Source organism: Gymnogyps californianus, chromosome 17 (genome assembly GCF_018139145.2).
Source record: "Gymnogyps californianus isolate 813 chromosome 17, ASM1813914v2, whole genome shotgun sequence".
Classification (NCBI taxonomy): domain Eukaryota; kingdom Metazoa; phylum Chordata; class Aves; order Accipitriformes; family Cathartidae; genus Gymnogyps; species Gymnogyps californianus.
Window position 1 is genome coordinate 14,587,048 of NC_059487.1, and position 15,316 is coordinate 14,602,363.

The 15,316-nt window shown below is 49.2% G+C and overlaps 1 protein-coding gene across 1 annotated transcript; it reads left to right on the top strand.

The window, feature by feature from the left end:
* The first annotated feature begins 286 nt into the window (after positions 1–286).
* SLC17A9 (solute carrier family 17 member 9) lies at positions 287–10,293 on the top strand. Its single transcript, XM_050907476.1, has 12 exons — positions 287–546; positions 2,158–2,297; positions 2,966–3,065; positions 3,858–3,988; positions 4,819–4,915; positions 5,842–5,938; positions 8,014–8,101; positions 8,387–8,421; positions 8,991–9,106; positions 9,579–9,634; positions 9,992–10,021; positions 10,130–10,293. Exons 1-12 carry the CDS (start codon positions 287–289, stop codon positions 10,291–10,293), a joined length of 1,314 nt encoding a protein of 437 aa, XP_050763433.1.
* Positions 10,294–15,316: the final 5,023 nt, after the last annotated feature.

Consider the following 15,316-nt stretch of genomic DNA (forward strand, 5'->3'; position numbering starts at 1 on the left):
GGGGAAAAAAGCAAACAAACCAGGTTTCGCCCCACCTTTCCCTCCATCCACAGTCAGTGATGCCCGAGCAGGCAGTTCCACCTTGCAGCCTACGGAGAGACATTATTTTGCTGCTGGTGTTAAATAGTGTTTGGGATGAAAGTTAGCATCATTCATAAAAGTCACCAGATGCGATACGCTCTGTGTCAGAACCACTGTGCCACAGGGGGATTGCGCTGACCTTTATTTTATCAAGACAGACTCGGCTTGCAAGCAAACCAGTCTGACCCGTCAGTCCTTGCTCTGCATGGATCTACCAGGCAGACCATTCCATCTGCGCTTTCCCCATCTTCCTCTTCATCTTTGCAGGCCCGAGTCCCGCGTCTGGACGGTGATGTTGCTGCTGGGGACGTGCCTGCTGTACTGCGCCCGCGTCACCGTGCCCATCTGCGCCGTTGCCCTGAGCACCCACTTCGACTGGGACAAGAAGCAGTCCGGCATAGTGCTCAGCAGCTTCTTCTGGGGCTACTGCTTGACGCAGATTATCGGAGGACATATCAGTGATCAGTACTGGAAATTATTCTCATGTTTTCCTCTGCTCGGGCTTTTTTAATGACACTTAGCTTGGTTTTGACCTCTCAGTTCCAGTCTTGACAGTGGCTGTGCCAAGTTTCACCCTGGGACAGTGATGGGGTGGAAGGGTGAAGCGTGTCCGTGGGGAGAAGCTTTATGGGGCACTGCAGGTTGCTCTGAAAGCAGTTGAGGTCTCTCCATCAGCCTCGCTCAGGGTCTACAGCTCTGATTCAGAAAGGACACATGTAGTTTTGACTGTCCAGTTAGATTCCTTGGTCTTGAAATTGCCGCTATGCTTATAGGGCAGTATGCACTGAAGGACTTTGCACAAGCAAAATCCCCAGCAAATACAGGGAGTGCCTACACGATCGTTACTGCCTGGACAGTTCCTGCAGAGCAGCTGCCGGGAGAGATCTACACTCACGTTAGTGGACACTTAGACCAACATAGGGTCTAATTTTTCACCTGGAAACAGTGAAGAGCACTTTTATACCAGCATCATTTTTCTGATGGAGGTTGTTTTTAGCACTGGTTCAGTAATTGGAATAAAAAAAAGCAAAGCCACAAGCTTACAGGTTAAGCTGATGAAAGAAATAGTGGGTGTAAAGCAGACTTTATTTTAGAAAAGTGGTAAATGCTGATGCTCTTTGCATAGTTCATAGCTGCTGCTCACCGGGAGTGTTATTTGTCCATTAACAAACACTTTAATCCCTGCAGTGCCGGACAGCCATTTGGAAGGGTTTATAGCTGCAATCACTAACCACAAGAAGAAAATATTTCCTTTTTGCAAGGAATACAGCTTTTTTTCTATTTGATCTGCACAGTCTATTTTCATTTTCAGTTCAGCACCTCCAGTTTTCCCACCCTATATTCTCATGCAATCTTTTCACAAGCAAGCCCCCATCACGGTTTCCATCATGTTTGGGAAAACCGAGTGTCTCCATTTTATCATATCAATTAAAAAACAACTTCTCCAGCTAGCTGTAAGGAAAGACCTGAGTAATTGCCTGCTCGAGCTCCTTTCCCCAGCCACCCTAATTCTTAGTGAGGAGGGCTTTCCTATGAAATCTTTTGTGAGGAACACATGCCTGGAAGGAGTACATTATCCATGCAGTGCGCTATGCTATTTAATTATGTTCCTTAATAGTTTGCAAGCAAACACCTGCAAAAACCCAAATGTTAACAGGCAGAGCTGATGCAAAAGAGCAGATGGAAGAGAAAACACCGTCACTGGTTAAGAAAAGCAGAACGGTGACAGCAGCTTGGGCTTCCCCTCCGTCAGAGACTTGAGAGCATCAGTGCGGTGGTGTCCCTGGCGCTGGTGTGTGCTGGAGTTGGGTGGGCAGCGCTGGCGGCCAGTGTCCCGGTGAGAGCAACGCTGGTGGCCTGCTGCTCGCTGCCTGCTCCAGGGGAGCAGGAGGTGGGAAGGGAGGAGGTCAGAGCTACTCCCCGGAGGGCTAAAGACATTTGTAAGAGAAGAACAGGTTTGACTGAAAGGTTGCTCTTAAAAACAGGCTAAACTGGGAAGAGCACTTGAGTCTTGACTGGGGGACTTTGCCCTTTCGCCCTCCCCTCATTTTTGATAACGTGTTTTCTGTCTTCCAGAATAGGAGGTGAGAAAGTCCTCCTCCTCTCGGCATCAGCCTGGGGGTTCCTCACGGTCCTCACCCCGCTGCTCACCCACGTCACTTCTGCCCATCTCGTTTTTATGACCTCCTCCAGGTTCCTCATGGGGCTGCTGCAAGGTGAGACCTCTGTCCTGAGCACGTGTCTGTGTGTCTGTCTGCCCAGGGGCTTCCTTGCAGGGGAGCTCATGTGCAGTAAATTCAGATGCAAGTCATGCGGTTTGCAGTGCATGAATCCTTCTCCGTGTTTGAGCAATTCTCTGCCTCAAAACTGCCTCCACATCCAGAACTTCCACGGGAAAAAAAAAGTGACATTTTTAGAGAAAGTCGCTGACAAACCATTCCCCTGTAGAAACCTCTCTGCCAGACAAGGGCTGCTGGCTTCTGAAATCATCACTGTTCCTGTTTGATTTTCCACATTTTAAAACTCCTTCAAAGGACTTGGGGAAAATTGGTCCTTGCCAAAACTTTTGGGTAATTTGGGATGATTTTCCTTCCCTCTTGCCGAGCTGCAGCGCTGGGGAACCATTGGGATAAGTGCATTGGCACTGACGGATTTACAGTAGCAGCGGTGATGATGAAACAGGGGATTACAGAGAAGGCACAAACAAACCTTTCATGGCGATGGATTCACTTATTTTATTTTATATCCCTGTTTTGAATTCACCAAAGGTTTTGTTGCTTTGTCTCGGTGTTTAGGTCCTGCTGGATCTTTTAAATTTGCTTTTGATTTGCTCACGAGGGCACAGGAGCCTGACTGCTCCCTGCCTTGCTCCCATTGCTCGCAGGGGTGTATTTCCCGTCCCTGGCCAGCCTGCTGTCCCAGAAGGTCCGGGAGAGCGAGCGAGCCTTCACCTACAGCACAGTGGGGACCGGCTCGCAGTTTGGGTAAGTTCAAAAGGCTTTGAGCAGCGAGTGACAGTCTCCGGACATCATACGTGATGAAATGCCGTTAAATAGTTGGAGGCAAAACTCGCAGCCCAAAGTGCATGTGGATTCCTGGGTCCTTGAGGATACCGGCTGCAGCTGAGGAAGCCTCGGGCAGTTGCTGTCATGCATGTCAAGGATTTATGTATTTTCTTTTCTTTCTTTTCAAGCCAGCCTTTGAAGAGTGTTTGCAACATTTAATTACTATGGGAAACAGCCTGATCCAGTAGGAAGAGCAGGGGTCAGCCCGAGACCAGTCACCTCTCCTCTCTGATAGATGGGGATAATATAACTGCCCCATCTCTGCTAATCTCCATGAGAATTTCCTTTCTAAATGGAAGGGTTGCTTTTAAAAGCCAAATGGAAATATTACTGTGTTTAATCACTTAGTTTTCCAGTGTACTCATTTCTTTTGCTGATTTATACATTCTCTGAGATACTTTCTGCACACCAGCAGCCTCATTTTCTTTCCCCGACGAGCACGTTTCAGCATGGGGCAGGGGAGCGTGAGGTCCCTTAGCGGTTTCTCCTGCCCTGCTGAGGATCCCGAGATGCCACGCAGGGAACAGGGCAGGTTGCAGAGCCACGGGGTGACTGGGCAGGCGGGCAGTGCCTGCACACGCAGCGACTGCTTGCTCTTTTAAGTGCACTTAGTGACACGCAGCATCCTCCCCAGGGAGCATCTCCCATTGATGCGTGCAGTCCAAACGCTCTTAGCTAGAACTGTAAATCCAAATGTGCTTTCTCTTGCAGGACGCTGGTGATCGGCGGTGCAGGATCTCTCCTGCTGGACTGGTACGGCTGGGAAAGCGTTTTCTACTTCTCCGGTTTGCTCACTTTGCTCTGGGTTTACTGCACCTGCAAGTACCTCCTGAGTGAGAAAGGTAAGTCCAGCCGCCTGCATCCCTTGGGCTGCCAGCGCTCCTGAGGCTGTGGGACCCGAGTGGCACCTCCTGGTTATTTTCTGCAAATCCCCCGTGTTTCCAAGATCACGCCTGGTTTTACACAAAGGCCTTTTGTTCAGATGTCTTCTATAATACACGCTGCGTCTCACCCAAGATGCTAAACCCAGGAACAAGGTTTTGAGCTCTTGCATTGCTGATTTCCTATTTCAAGTCCCACGCTGGATTATATTGCTGTCGAGAGCCTGATCTGATTCCTCAGTACTCTTAAGCACCAGTGAAAACACCAAACAGAGCATGATCTTCAAAGTGGATTAAGCTAAAGCAGGGCAAGATACTTATTCCAAACTAAGAGCATCTACACATAGAGCTTTTAAAAACCAGTTAATCCGGAATTTCTCTTCCCAAATAACTGTCTGGGAGTAATTCCACACATGGGGAAACCATTACACCTGACTACAGCATTATTAATGCGAGCGTGGTATGTAGGAGCCAAGCTCATCAGGAGCCGGGCGTGTGCCTGATGCGGCACAAAATCCAAACCTGGTCCCTGCCCAAGGGATTTTTGTTTAATTATAACAAGAGAAATAACAAATGGGGGGAGATGGCTGGATGGGGAAGTGTGTGGATGTAGTGGAAAAATTTTGGTCAACATAACAAGGTGTTTTCATGAGCACTGAATGGTGGTCTAGCCAAAAAATAAGGATTAGAAGGAGATTAAAGGTAGATGTATAGCAGTCTCCCAGGGCTCTCTCCAGCTGCACCGAAAATTACTGATCAAAGCTTTCCTTTGTCTGTTTTGTTCCCTGCAGAACTCATCATCCCCATAGACTATTTAGTGAGAGGCCTCTCGATATCCAAGCAGACCAAAGTTCCCTGGAAGCAGCTGTTTAAGAAGGCGCCGATATGGTAGGCAGCTGCGGCGGCCTCGAGCGCCGGCAGGGCTGGCAGAGCACCCTCCTTCCAAGGGCTTTTTCTCCTCTCTGTGCTTATTTCTTCTGCCTACGTGTATTTTGTCCACTTATTTTTTGGGAAATATTACCAGGTTTTCTAATCCCTTCTGTATATAGAAAGAACTAAAAAGGTAAGCTGACACAAGGCAGTTTATGTTCTGTCCGGAGGAATGTCAGGCCTGAATGTTACTGGCAAACCTTTCTCCTTCACAGGCTGTTCCCTGGATGAGTCCTGTGCTCCTCTGGAGTGATATTCTCCACCGGTCTTGTTAGAAATGCTGCTTGTAATGGGCTCCTAAGACGTGCTGCTCAGGGGCACTGGGTGGCACAGGCTGTGTTCTCATCGCTGGCAAAACATCTTTTTAATAGCTATTTTTTCTTTGGGATGCTGCATTTGGTACTGAAGCTCATCCAAGCATGTTCCCAAGTGCCGTTTAAAGACGGAGAGGAGGGCGATGGGGCTGCAGGGCAGCAAGCCCATTCCTGCCTTGAATAACCATGGAGCATCTGCTGATAACAAATCCCTAGAAAACCCTAAACAACACCTCTTGGAGCAGGACAGCTCTCGCAGCGCTCGAAGGGTCTGGTGGGAAATGCACTCGCACAATTGCCGCTGCAATTAACCTGGCCTGAACCCAGGGGCTGACGTCAGGCGCCTGCCCGGGCGCTGTGCGGTGAGGGCAGCGAAGGAACGAGCGGTGCTGCAAGTGGCAAGCCAAAAGGAGTAGTTATCTATGAAAAAAAACCTGAGGAAGCAATTGTAGCACTGTGAGGGATTTATTTATAGCCCAAGAACTGAAATACTGGGTTGCTCGAGTGCCTGTTTCCCACCCAGTGTGACCTGTCACTCCTGATTATTTCCTCTCCGCTGTGTATTTTCAGGGCTGTCATCATCGCTCAGCTTTCTACGGCCAGCACGTTTTTCACTCTCCTCTCCTGGCTGCCAACTTTCTTTAAGGAAACTTTCCCCGAGTCAAAGGTAAGTTGGCTCTGAGACACGGGCATTGCCTGTCTCCGTGCAAAGGAGGTCGATGCTGGGTACCTGCTGAAACGGGTTGGTTAGGGAGGAAGATGATGGCAGAGGGATTTGGTGAGAGGAGGCTGGGAGGCAGGAGGATGTGGGAGGTTTCCCTGTGGGCTTAGGAGCAAGCATTCTCCCTCCAGGTAGGCAGAGGCTGGTTTCTAGTTGCTTGTTTAGGGATGCTGAAGTGAGGCAGAGCTGGGGCACCTTCCAGGCAGGGAAGAGAGGGTTATATTTGGTTTTTAGACTGCTTTTCTTCTGAGGAAAGGACGGTTTTCAAATGGCATAGAGCTCAGGACATTATGCTGTTGCAAATGACCACCATTCACTCATGGGTTTTCACGGGATTTTTAACTGTACTGACATTGTATAGCTCAGACCTGCCTGCGAAAATGATAATTACCATTAATAACGTGTACTTCAAACATACTATAAAAGCTTCCCTCTCCTCAGCACAAATGATGTTCCTGTTTTTCAGAAACCCAGGCAATACTTACCTGGGCTGGGAGCTGGTATTTTGATCTTGTTCTCAGAAACTCAGACAATCTTTTCCACAATGGCTCTGTTAGGTTTTCATAATTTCTAGAGCTGCTTACAAATGCCTTTTCATATTACATGTGTAAAGCGCTTTATGGCATACTTGATATTTATATTAAAATCATGTATTAAACCAGCAAACATATTGTTGTGACAAGATCTGTGCACCTCGAGTAATGTGCTTGTGCAGCAGTAATTTACCATCTGTGAAGCATTATATCACGGTGCCCTTATGTAAGATGCTCTATATAGCGTTCCTGCATCTGATAATCGCTTCATACATTTTAATAAAGTGGGGCTTGAGGGTGCTTGATTTTAAAGGATGGACAATAATCCTTCATGTGGGAAACCTATGTCACCTACTGGTCAAAGTCCCTTTCTGCAGGTGAGCTGCCCTCACCGCTGCCTCAGCAGCCGCCTGCAGCCCACCTGGACGGAGGTGATGGAGGGTTTTGGCTCACGCTGCTCAGGGTGATGGGCTGCAGGGATGAGACAAGGGCGGTTCGGTGTGTTGGGATTGACTGGCTGAGCAACCCCAGCTGGTGTTAACAGACACCGGAGAGCTCACCCCACAAGCCCTATGGGGTAACATTTTCAAAAGTGACCAAGACCCAAAGTTTCAAAGGCACTGAAAGATGCAGATGGACCCTAGTACGATTTCCAGGAGCAGCTGAAACAGGATTATTCAAAATCAAGATTATTCAGCCCTCCCACGCATCCTGAAGCCAGGCGAGGAAGGGAGGGATGCCTCCACGGGGTGACGGGCTCTGAGCGAAGGGGGAGATGCCAGGGACGATGGAGGGATGAGTTAGGTTCACCCAGCTGAGATGAAGCCCAGCCCAACCTGCACAGATTTCAGCTCCTCGTGGGATCTGGGCACCAAAACGCCTCTGAGCAGCTGTAATCCAGATGACCAGTAATCATCTGTGATTACAACTGTAGCAAGCTCGCTTAATTGAAAATAGGCCAAAGTATGCTGCTACCCATAATGTTATCTAATCCTGGCATTAGAAAATCCAGCTATGTTCCCTCAGCTTCGCAGTAACGCCGCTAATGAGGTTGAAGCTGATGTCGGAAATTTTGCCGGCAGCTTTACTGATGACCCACAGGGCAGAGTAAAATCTACAGCTTGCTTTCCAGGGCTCTGTGGCTCTCTGCCATGTACCTTGCTGAACAGTAAACTTTGCCACGTTCAATCCCTCTTTCCCAGAGCAGACAGCTTCTGCCTCCCCTGGATGCAGGGTCACCGGGGCAGAAGGAAAGACAACAAACCTACAAATGCTGCAGCCCCGTGATGTGCCTGCTACCCTGCAGGCTTTGGAGTGATGCAGGGTGTAGCTGAGAGCTTGCTGTGCACAGGGGGTAGAGATCCTGCAAGAAGTCCTGATCACTTCTTTTTTTTTCCTTTCTACAGATATCACAGACTATCAGATAAAATATTTGCAAACAAACTCAGCTCTGACAGCAAACCTCTCTTGATTTTTGCTCCTTTTCAGGGTTGGGTGTTTAATGTAGTCCCCTGGCTGGTTGCAATTCCTACAAGCTTGTTCAGTGGATTTCTGTCTGATCATTTAATCAACCAGGGTAAGAGCTCTTTTGGCTTTTCCTCAGCTCCTATTTTATGTGATGTGGAAAGAAGACCTGGGTGGGAGGAGGTGGACTTGTTGGTAGGGAGAGGAAGACCCAGCAAATAGACAATGTGAAATTCTGATACGAAAGCAGGATACATACTCCAGGGTCCAATCCCATCCATGTGTTTGGGGCTCCCTTTGATCTCAGCCACAATATCCACCTGGAGATGAAATCTGGCCATCTGAACAAGGAGACCTGGTGAGCCGTGCTTAACTGCAACTCTCCTTTCTCTTCCAGGGTACAAAACCATCACGATTCGTAAGTTCATGCAGGTAAGAGAGCTGAAGCCACAGGAGTGACCCTTGAGCTACCCGCTGAGCTCTGCTTGCATGGCAGATTAGACCTGGTGTGGAGCTGGGTTGGTGGTTATAGGTGGAAAGAGGAAAGGGTTTGTAGCTTTGCAGATAGACTGGTGGTCAGCGTATATGGGAAATGAAATCCAGAGGAAAACCCTGACTGAGGAACAGAGCGTGGACCAACGGTAATGTTGAGCACAGAGATTTGTGAGTGCTCCGAAGAGGTTCTTTCACAGGCAAAGGTCAACCATACGCTGTCACTCCAAATGACCCCTTAGATACTGAGGAAATAGCAATACAAGGATGAACAGAAATAGAAATGCTGGGTGAGCGTGCAGCGTATCCTTTCCACTCTGCAGCATCGCATCCCTCCGGACAGACCTCTGACACAGAAAGGCAGGACACCGGGGAAAAAAAAGGCTTGAGAAGCACCTGGTGCCTATGAGCTCTTGCCATTGTAAAAGGGAACAGTTTTGTCTGTGAAAGGAGTTGCTTTCTTCCTTACAGAAAATGTACTGTGGTATTTAATTTTCCCTTTCTTCCAGGTCATTGGCTCCGGCGTCTCAAGCATTTTTGCTTTGTGCTTGGGCCAGACCTCCAGTTTTTGCAAAGCGATAGTGTTCGCCTCCGCCTCTGTTGGACTTCAGACCTTTAACCACAGGTAACGAGAGTGATAACGACAGTAGCTGTGGCCATTAGCTTTTACCCCACACTTGGCATTTCAGGGTCTCAGAGGAGGCTGCCTCCGTCGTGACTGTCAGAGCAAGAACCGGCGCTTGTCTGATCATCGTGTGTTGGTCCCTGCGAGCCCGGTGGAGTTTAGTGCCCGCTGGGCTGGAAATGATCCAGCAGACCTCTAGCGTGGGGAAGGACTTGGACCAGCAAATATTAGGGAGATGAAGCAGGAGAGGAATTGCATTTTGGCCCCTCTGACCACTTTGAGTTGAATCCTTTTCCTCCTGGTACTCTCCTGTGCTGCTTCACTCTCAGCCTCTTTCCTCCTTTCTCCTGCCAGTGCCGTGTACTGTCTAGGATCCCTTCCTTTTGTTTGACAAACTAAACTCTGTGTAAATGATGAAAAAGCAATCGTGCTCCATTAAAACTGCCATTTTCCCCTCTCTATTTCTCACTAGTGGCATTTCAGTAAACGTACAGGATCTGGCCCCCTCGTGTGCTGGCTTACTGTTCGGTAAGGATTCCGGTGGGGTTTTGGTTGTGCTGGAAAGGTGGTGTGTACGGGAGGGGACACGGTCGTCAGCATTAAGATTTGAGCAGGAGTAGCTCTGTGCAACGTCTACGCTGTATCTGCAGCCTCAGCTTCCTTCTGTGATATCCCTGCCATTGCCGGCGGCAGGTATCTGCACCAACATGCCTCTCAATTTGCCGAACGCTTACCTGCACCAAGGGGGGGGCATGAGGCTGAGCGTCGGTTGTCCCAGCCATCGGCAAGGCATTTAGCTGGGCAGGCGGACCGGGCGTTGGGTGGGAGCCTGAATGAAGCCGCTCACGTCTGTGGGTTTCTAATATTCCTTTCTTTTCTTTACAGGTGTTGGGAATACAGGGGGAGCCCTCCTAGGTAAGGTGCCCTCCCGCACCTCATCCTTTCCTGGGAGTCCTCTCCTTGCAGGCGGGCACGATCCGGCCCCAGAGCCTTTGCATTTCTTTCTCTTCTCTCCCGTCCCAGGTGTCATTTGCGTGTACTTGGCTGGCTACCTGATTGAAACGACTGGCTCCTGGATTTCTGTTTTCAACCTGGTGGCTGCTGTTAACAGCATTGGCCTCTGTGCGTTCCTCATGTTTGGAGAAGCCCAGAGGGTGGACACAGACTCTGCATATATGGACCTCTAGAGATGAGTCCAGCAAGCAGCCGAAGGACAGGAGAGTGTCACGTCCATGTGTCATTGTCACACAAGTGCCAAAGAATATTTTTTTTTCTTTTTAGGTGTTGAACAGGAAAAAAGTATACTGAGACCAAGTACCTAATGGGTCTGGATGAAACCCATGGGAGAAAAGAAATTTAGAGTTCATTTTTTGCTCAGGGCATAGCTGATGGCCTGCAGAGCTGTCCAGCTCAACAACTCCAGTGAGGATACGGCCCGTGTGACCAGTTTGCCCTCGTCTGTGTCTAGTGGACAAATATCCATGTGGCCAAAGCGGCTTACCCGGCTTGTCTCCGAAGGCTGCCGCGGTTTGCGTGCTCTGCCCTGGAGCGGTCGCTCGCTGAGGGAGCTCCTTCGCCGTGCTGGGAGCGGGTCCCTCCATGCTCTGCCGTCCTGTGACCGCAGGGAGGGTGGCCGGCTCTCGGGCTGCCACGCGACACGTGTCCTCTGAACTACGTGAAAGGAACAATCCAAGTGAATGTACCTCTGACCTTAACCCTCCCTCGCGTGCCTTCATTTTGCAGTCTGCTCGACAGGTACAAGCCAGGTGTACAAGAAAACGGGTTGTGAGATGAATTCAATGCTTCCCTTCAGGGGAAGTCTTCTGGCTGGATGTCTGCTGTGGACCCAGGAGCATGAGGTTCCATCAATACTGCCTTCACCGCGCTTGAGCTGAGCCCGGGAGGCTGCAGAGCAGACCGCTCAAACCAGCTGAGCCCATCTTTGCTCAAGGGCAGAGCTCAAGGGCTCCCTCCTCTCCCGGGTCGCTTTACTCCAGCCCTGAGCCAAGGTAGACCACCTCCAACGTGAGAGCAGAAGAAAGCTGCAGTCACCCATGGTCAGGCTTAGCTGGGCTGACCTCGCGGTGTGGGTGCAGCCGAGGAATCCCCTGGGAGCTGTTTTGCCATACGCTGTGAATGTATAGGAAGAACAGGTCACGTTCTGTGCTATGGATCTATACTCCCAAATGCTTTCTGCTTGATTAGACATGTCCTCCACGTACTCTGAAAGGGGCGCGGGAGGTTTTGTTTCTACGGGCAGGTTTTGTTTCTATGTTAAGCATAAAGCTAATTTTTGCATTGGCAATCCGTAGTACTGGATGTGGATCCCTGCGGTTCCCTGTGTCAGAGGGAAATACTCGGCTGTACATGCCTCTGAGCCTGAATGTCTTAAGTTATTTATAAATATTTTTAAATTTAAGTACCAAATTCTATATTTTATGTACTTGAGGCCTGATTCTGCATGCTTATTTTGAGTGGTACTCCCACCAAAACCCACAGTATTTCTAGAAGGGAAGGATTTACCAGCCTACAGTTTCTGGTTTTGTAGGATCTATTTTAAATGTGACATTTCATATTAAAGCAATTCATTGCTTTGCCTCCCACCCCTTGCTTGCAGCCTGAAAGGATCTGTTTGATTTCTCCAGTGCTTACCAAAAAACTTCAGCTGAGACTTGGGAGGAGATTTCCCAAGGGACCTCGCCATGCAGGAAAGCTATAGGTTCAGATTCATTGTCCTTAAAAAAAATAATTATCGCCTGCTTCTCCTTTTGTTTTGGCCAAATTTCTTCTTGGCATATATGTTGGAGCCATATTAAGTTTCTGAATAGCTGGGTTTATAGTGAAAATACTGACAGCCTTTTAATTGCAGAGTCACTAGTGGGTGCCATGAAGCTAAGCTGAGCCAGTTATTGGGGGTATTAAAGATGCAACTGCCTGATGTCTTCGCAAGAGAATATAGGATCAGTGTGGCCTGATTGGGGGCCAGAGAGATAAGAAAGTATTTTTTTCTCCTTCTGTGCTTTTTTCTCTAGAAGGCTGGTTGCTACCACAGGTACAACCCTGTAGCTGGGGTGCTGCAGTGCTGCAGAGCCAGGACACAGGAACGCTGCCGGGAAGCCTCTCAAACTCAGCGGGTAAAATGGGGAGGGCACACAGAGCAAACGCAAACCAGGCTTGCCAAAGAGGCCCGAGGCCGTGCAGACATCTCTGCCAGCCTTGTCCCTTGTCCAGTCTGAGCAGATTGTTTGCACGGCCTTTTCTATAGTGACATAGGAAAAAAAGGTGGGTTTGTTTTTTTTTTTTTTAACATCTTCCTTGGCTGTTCAGCATTGCAGGTCAGGAGCGCAAGGAGTGAATTCTGGTTCTCTTTGCTGGTTGCACCATTTCTTGTGGAAGAGTTTAAATCACTCGCATTCGAACCAGGCAGCTTGGCCGCCCCTTCCTTGGCTCTGCAAGCTGGGAAATTTGGAACTAAGATCTTCAAAGGAAAGTCAATGTTGCTGGCTGTGCCTTCTTTGTAAATCCAGCTAATACTTTGGTGGGCTGTCCAGATTATCTGTCTCTGTAAACTGGCTAATAAGTTAAATATTTGAAGTACTCTTGAGGCTTAAGTTTCATTATGTTCGTACCTCTTTGGCGAAGTATTGAAACCATTTTACATAGCTGTACTATTATTTGTTTAAGCAACCTTGCCAAAGCTTGCTGTCTCAGAGTTTTTGTTATGGAAGGACCTAAAAAAATAAAGGCAGCAAATCATTTGCACACTGTCGGATTTTCCTTTGAATGCCGCGGTGCTAATTTGTGTGATCAGTAAGGGACAGACAGAGCTCAAGCATATTTACTGTGATTAACTCCCTAGGGCTGGTGCGAGAGGATGGGGAGACTGTGCTGGGAGAATATCTGGGCTGGCAGATTTTCACAGCAACCTTGCGTGTACTCATACACCGGACCTCAGAGTATGTCCAGCTACATCTTCTTCCCACTTATTTTGGAAAAATGACTGAAAAGCTGTCTTCAGCAGAGCTGTGGCCAGTACAGCATCGGGGGACATGGTCCAGTATCAGCTGTTAAGAGTAATAACACGAAGCAAGTCTTCGGGTAGGTGGGATATACCCCCGCAGACAGATCGCCTTCCACCTGGAGATTGTGCTGAAAAAAAAATACATCGCCAACTTTTTTGCGTCCTCGCTGATAGGTTCGAACAGATGCCAACAGAGGGAGCTGTGAGATTTGGGATGTGGCAGCTCCTGGCCGGCCGAGAGCTGCTGAGCCTGGCCCTGGCACAGCTGGCACAGCTGGCACGGCTGGCACGGCTGGCATGGCTGGCACAGCGGGCACAGTGGGCACGGATGGTATGGCTGGTACGGGTGGCACGGCTGGCGCGGATGGTTTGGCTGGCAGAGCTGGCATGGTTGGTACGGCTGGCAGGGCTGGCACGGCTGGCACAGCTGGCATGGCTGGCACAGCGGGCACGGCGGGCACGGCGGGCACGGATGGTATGGCTGGTACGGGTGGCACGGCTGGCGCGGATGGTTTGGCTGGCAGAGCTGGCACGGTTGGTACGGCTGGCAGGGCTGGCACAGCCGGGCAGCGAGCGGAGCCTGGCTCCCCCGAGGAGCAGCCCTGGCTGGTGGCTCTCACCGCCGGTGCCTGCGTTGGGGGGTCCCAGGTCCTGCTGTCCCAGCATTCGCTTTCCCTCTTCATTTGGCAAGCGTACAGTTGGGGGGTGGGCGTGGGGAGCAAAAGTTTGGGAGTACGTTTTAAAAGGAGAAATAGCCACTAAAGGAATTTTAAAACCTCATCTGTAGGGTCACGTAATCAAGAAAATATCTTTAAGGACTGCAGAGTCCGCTAATTTTCTCCTCAATGTGCTCAGAAAAAAACAACACGAAACTTTGTTGTATGAAAATGATGCCGAAGATAATTTAGCAGAATGCAAGTTATCTCAACTTTTCCTGTCCTTTTGCTCCTCTTATAGACAACCTCTGACATACACACTTGAGCTGTTTTGACCTGAAAAGCTCTAAGAAGCCACAGACCCACCTTAAACCCTGCCCTGTTCTTCTTCATGGTATCCTGCAACTGTGTAAAGCCTGAGAGAAAAGAACGAGCTCTGCCACGTTCCTTAAACTGTCTGGGTCCCAGGGCTACCCTGCCTGGATCCCAGCTTTCCAGCCTGTCCTGAGCGAGCAGGGACGGGTATGGTGCAAAAGGGACTGGGAATCTGGGACTGGACTTAAAGGCTCATTAATCACAGGTACATTGTATTGCTGCTGTGGGTTGGAATTGATGGGTTGGTTTGTATTTAAATTGTTTGGGGCATATTCAATAGCTGGCTCCAGAGCATTGGAAGGATACTGTTTTATTGCAGTTTGCATAACACTAAATCAATAAACACATTCAAGCAGATGGAAAGCAAAACACAGGAGAAAAATAGCACTATTTGGAGGAGAAAAGAAATAGCAAAGAGCACTTCTCGCTGATACTTTCGCCTTGAAAACACAAGCAGATGCTCTCACAGCAGAGACCTGATCTAACATCCACCTGCCAGCTCCCTGGGGCTGGGACATGCCCTAAAGACACCATCGTTCTGCAAAGAGCACCCAGCACCATAACAAGCAAAATATCACCGTTTATTGCAGCCGTGACCTACTGCGTGGCACATAATGAGGAATTTTCCATTTCAAACTTTAATGCAATAATTAAGATGTCCATTAAGGTCTTTACAGTTTGACTGCTTGTAATTAAAAATAGGGGTGATGGGGGGGGAATGGCAGGGAGTTGCAGTCCAGGGCATAAAGCTCCCACTGGCAGCTTTAAGTGCTCTCCCTTTTTTTTGTTCCCTGTTTTGTTTCTTTCTTCAAAATAATTTTCCTGGTTTTGCTTGTAACTCTCCTCAGGGCAGGTGGCCTGAAAAACACATGAAAAACAGTCTTAGTTCCCACAAGTACAACTTGGTTTTAAAAAAGAGCTTTTCCCCTCTACCAAAACACCTCCAAAATACTGGTGCTCCTGGGCTGCAGTTTTTGAGGGCGTCTCTGAGCAGGGAGATCCCTGGGGCTCTGCAGGCATCACCTTGGGCCAGGCTGCCCCATCCGACGGCCCCGCAGGAGCGCTGGGGACACGGTGTGAGCCAGGGCAGCCGAGCTCCATCAGCAAAGAGTCACGGGAATAACCCAAAAGCTCAGCGTGACCCTCAGCCGCAGGAAT